The sequence below is a fragment of the Rhizophagus irregularis genome, chromosome 6 (assembly GCF_026210795.1).
Source record: "Rhizophagus irregularis chromosome 6, complete sequence".
Classification (NCBI taxonomy): domain Eukaryota; kingdom Fungi; phylum Glomeromycota; class Glomeromycetes; order Glomerales; family Glomeraceae; genus Rhizophagus; species Rhizophagus irregularis.
Window position 1 is genome coordinate 2,832,214 of NC_089434.1, and position 4,650 is coordinate 2,836,863.

At 27.8% G+C, this 4,650-nt stretch overlaps 1 protein-coding gene across 1 annotated transcript; it reads left to right on the forward strand.

Moving 5' to 3' along the window:
- On the forward strand, window positions 1-295 carry OCT59_026348 (uncharacterized protein; the record flags this gene model as incomplete). The annotated part of the gene is made up of 2 exons (XM_066143117.1): window positions 1-173; window positions 250-295. The coding sequence occupies 2 exons, from the start codon at window positions 1-3 to the stop codon at window positions 293-295; spliced, it is 219 nt and encodes a 72-aa protein (XP_065992667.1).
- Window positions 296-4,650: the final 4,355 nt, after the last annotated feature.

Here is a 4,650-nt window from a genome sequence, read left to right on the forward strand (position 1 = left end):
ATGAAATCAACTCGCTTTACTGAAGTATCAAATATTGGAATAAAAAATGCAGTTGAATCATCATTTCCTCATTTTATGAACAAGCGTTGGCAATTTTTCCGTCATACGTCAATATCAGATCTTGAGATCGCTTGTGAACCAAACTTTGGATGGAGTGTCGATGCATTAAAAAGGTAAACCAAATTAAATTTTTGTTGTCTTTGCTGTCATTTATTTTATTAAAATTTAAAACTCTATAATTTTTATCAGTATTGCTTGTGCTAGCCGTAGGGATTGGAATCGATTCTCAAAATGAGAATCGATTTAAGAATCGATTAATCGCGATTAATCGAATCTCGAAATTCGATTTTAAGATTCGATTTTCTATTTCGATTAAATCGATTCTAATCGATTCTATGCATCAAAAAAAAAAAAATAATAATCATCATTTGTGATTAAATTTGTGCCGCAACAATTTTAATAGGCGAAAAATCTATTTTTTTTTACAGTAATTTTGCTTGGGCGTTGCTAAATCCAACCGCTGGCGCTTAATTTCAGCCGGAATTATAATTTGACTGGAGTTAATTGTATACATATATATATATATATAAAGTTGTATAAATCACTAAAATCTATTTCGTAATGGTTAAAAGTGGTCTAAATAACCCTAAAAATGCTAAGTTTGGTATGCTTAATTGATGGATATTTGACCACTTTTAGGGTCATTTAGACCACTTTTAGGTCATTTAGACCACTTTTAACCATTAACTAAAAAAGTCAACTTTATTAGGTTATACAGTTAACTCCGGCCAAATTATAATTCCGGCCGAAATTAAGCGGCGAGAATCACCTGCGGTGAGATTTAGCAACGCCATATTTAATTTTTATGTTCAATTAATATATAAATTAAAGTAATTTTATTGTGCATTAACTAAAGGAAAATAAATTAATTTATGTAAAAATAATAAAAAAAAATTAATTAATTTAAAAAAAAAGCTAAAAAAAATCGAATTACTGCGCCACAATAAAAGATTCGATTATTTAATTCGATTTTCGATTAATCGATTTAGATTCGATCTTCGATTAATTCGATTTTGCTAGAATCGATTCCATTCTCTAGCGCTAGGAGGAAATTGTATGTAGGAATTGTACATGATCCGATTCAAATGACTTCCTCGTTAATTTATCAACCAATTCGACCAGATAATATAACTTCGGAAGTATCAGGCATCGATTTTAAACAATTCTTACAACAAAATTTTATGTCACTAAATGTAGTGGAATTCGCCATGTGATGACGCAAAAAATTAATTTACTCATAAATATTTTTGAAATTGTCAGGTATATTATTCTGCAACCAACCTGTTGGATTAACTATGCATCCTTTTCTCTGCTTATAGGTCTTCTAAAAATCGAAAGTTGTCTGGCGCATAGTTTTGATTATTACGGTATATTTATATTATTTTTAAATTTATAATTTATTTCAATTAGTAAAATTTGTTGTTAAAAATGTTTAAATGTAATAGTTTTTATGTATTCATTCAGCTATTTCGTTCAAAAATAAATTGGTATAATACGGAACAACATTTAATATTTATTGAAAGCATTTTTTTTTTAATACAAATTGAATGTTGGAGAATGGTTATAAAATCCAAAAGACGAATTAAAATTTACTCATTAAAATAAAAAAATATTGGGTATTGCTAAACATCACCGGTTGTGATGGTCACCGGTGGTGAAATTATGATGTAATGCTGGCCAGTATTTTATTAGATTTTTAATTCCGGCCTAAAGTACATCATAATGCTGGTAAGGTGATGGTGAACTTTAGCAATTTTCAAAAATATGTATATATAGAAGTGAATTTTGTTTTTGTTCCGTCTACGTATCACGAACTAATTTTTATTTTGATTCAATGCAATTTTTTTATGTAATCTTTTTACCAATAGGTCGGTTCTAAATTTGGATCAAATGATATTTATAGTCATAGTTTATCCACAAAGATTACATCAAGATAACAAATTTTAAATCTTGTGCTTATTGAGTTCACCCCCTTTCAAATCAGCTGATTTCTGGCGAGTAATGTGGTAATAAAATAATTTTGTAAATTATGAGAAACTTTGTTTCTATACAGTATTGTATACTACAAAAAAGCATTATAAACATCTTGTGTCTTAAATGACGTTCGTGCGTATATACAGTATGGTCGACGATTCTTTTGATACTACTAGCTGCAAACAATTATGCAATTTAATATTAAATAGTACTATATACTGAGTGTTATATTTGTAATACATAATACCTTTTTCCTTATCACTGGAATTTTTTTCAACTTTGTATATTACACTGATTGGCTCTATCGCCAGCTATCGCCCACATTTAATTTGCATAATATCTTGGAAAAAAATTTTCGCATCTTTAAAATATTAAAGAATATTGCTTTTAATAAACTTGAAGTTAATTTTCATACTTTAAAAAATTATTTTTCATACTTTTAAAATTTTGACCATATTTTAATAAAAATATAATTGTTGTCCGGAGCGAAGCGAAGGACAATATACGCACTATGAAAAAAAAATCGATCACGTGAATTTCTCTGTCCGCCACGTGATCGTCACCCAATAATTCGCAAATTTAGCTTTTTCGCTCCCGTTTCCCAGTTTATTTATAATTTTGCTAAATGCTCCCAGGATACGACAAGTGATCCTGGCTAAATGCCAATAAAATTGATAAAACAAATAAAGATATATAAATTATTAAATAAAACAATGTGAAAATTTTATTTAATTTAATATCTGTTTATTTTATTAAGCATTATACACTAATGTCTGATAATGTCTGAAATGAGAAACGCGTCAATTAATACTACTACCCCCTTAATTCTATTCTATGATTGTTAAAATTATAATTATATAATACCCGGTATCACCTACGGGTATTATTCATTTTTAAATCGAATAAATTATAAAAGACCCGGGGTACTTTAGGCAGTTCTAGACGTTAAACGTAAATATATAAGCACAAAAAAACGTGTGGAAAATCCCTCAGGATGAGTCACGTGCATGATTGGTAGGAAAATTACAATAATTTTGGCCAGAATTTTTGAAGATTTTAAATTTAAAAAATCACGTGAAATTTTTTGCTACGGTCTGGTCCGGAAGACCGGAACTTAACAACGTTAAGACCATAGCTTTCGTTCCTAAACCACAAGTTCAGTAACGAGATTATTTACGGCGGAATTAGAGCGTTACTACGCTTGAAATCAGTAACAAACCGTTATTTTAATTGTCCGGAGCGAAGCGAAGGACTATATATTATGAAATGATCAATCACGTGACTTTCTATGTCCTCACGTGACGCCGTCCAAATCTCTTTTTTCGCACCGGACAACGGTTTTCGTTTCCTAGTTGATAATTGGATTTCAACGTTTAATAACGAAACACACTTCGAATGACCGACACCGACAACAGCAAACGTACAAACGTATAAAAAATTTTAAATTTTGCATAACTATAAATGTGAAAAAAATCTTATTTTTTTTATTATTGATTACATAGTCTCCTGCTTTATTAGTTGATCAAAACAATTATAGCAATAAAATTATAAAATCGAGACCAAAAATTTTCAAACATATTTATTCCTTTATGAACATAGAAATGTAAACTTATTATTTGAACTTTTATGGTTACATAACTTTAAATAATTTTTATGATCTAAATTGTATATTAAACTTTTTTTTTTTATTTTAATTAATTAGATTAACTTAGAAAAATACACGCACAACCTGTAGAACTTTTGTTCGTCTGCATTATTAATTTGCTTCATCCGGAAATACGTAATTCCACTATAAAAAAGGTCACGTGAACTTCTCTGTGCTCAACGATTATTTGATTGGTTTTTAATTACCAGAATTTTGTGTTCAAATTCGGGAATTACATAATAAAACAAAAATTTTTTTTTTTGAACGCACTTTTTTTTTAACATATTTTAAAAGATTACACTAATGTTCCGTAAAATTTGAACCATATTTATCCGCCAGGATTCATTCTTACTGGAATACATGAATAATTTCCAATTCTCAATAGTCACATGAATTTTATGATTTTTTAATTTATTATCGTTGTATAAAAAAAAAAATTTTTTTTTGTCTTACATTATACAAACTATAAAAAGACCCGCGACGCATTTTCAAAAAAAGTCTCAAAAACAATAAATCTTTTTACTTTCATATGAGATTTTAATGTTTTATTTTTTAATTTATTTATTTTTCTTTTTTTTTTCCTCACTAAACGTGAGCTTCTTAAAGTATAGTTATCTAATAAAAATTTAACTCTACATCCTATTCAAATCGTTTTGTATAAAAAAGAAAATATAAAACTTATCAAACGGCCTAATTTTCTAATCCTTCAAAAATATCAATATTTATATTCCTTATATGAGTTATATCAGTTTTTTATTTTCATTTTTTTTTTGTTTCGCTAGCGTGATATATACATTTATTTATTTTTATTTTTTTCAAGAAAAAATTCCTTCGTAACTTCTATTTTTGGTAGCCTCACAATTTTGTTACCTGCAAAGAAGTTATTTTATATTTCATAAGCTTCTTTTTAAGTAAATACGAATATATTTTACATTTATCTATATAACAAAAAAAAAATTTTGAGCAGAACA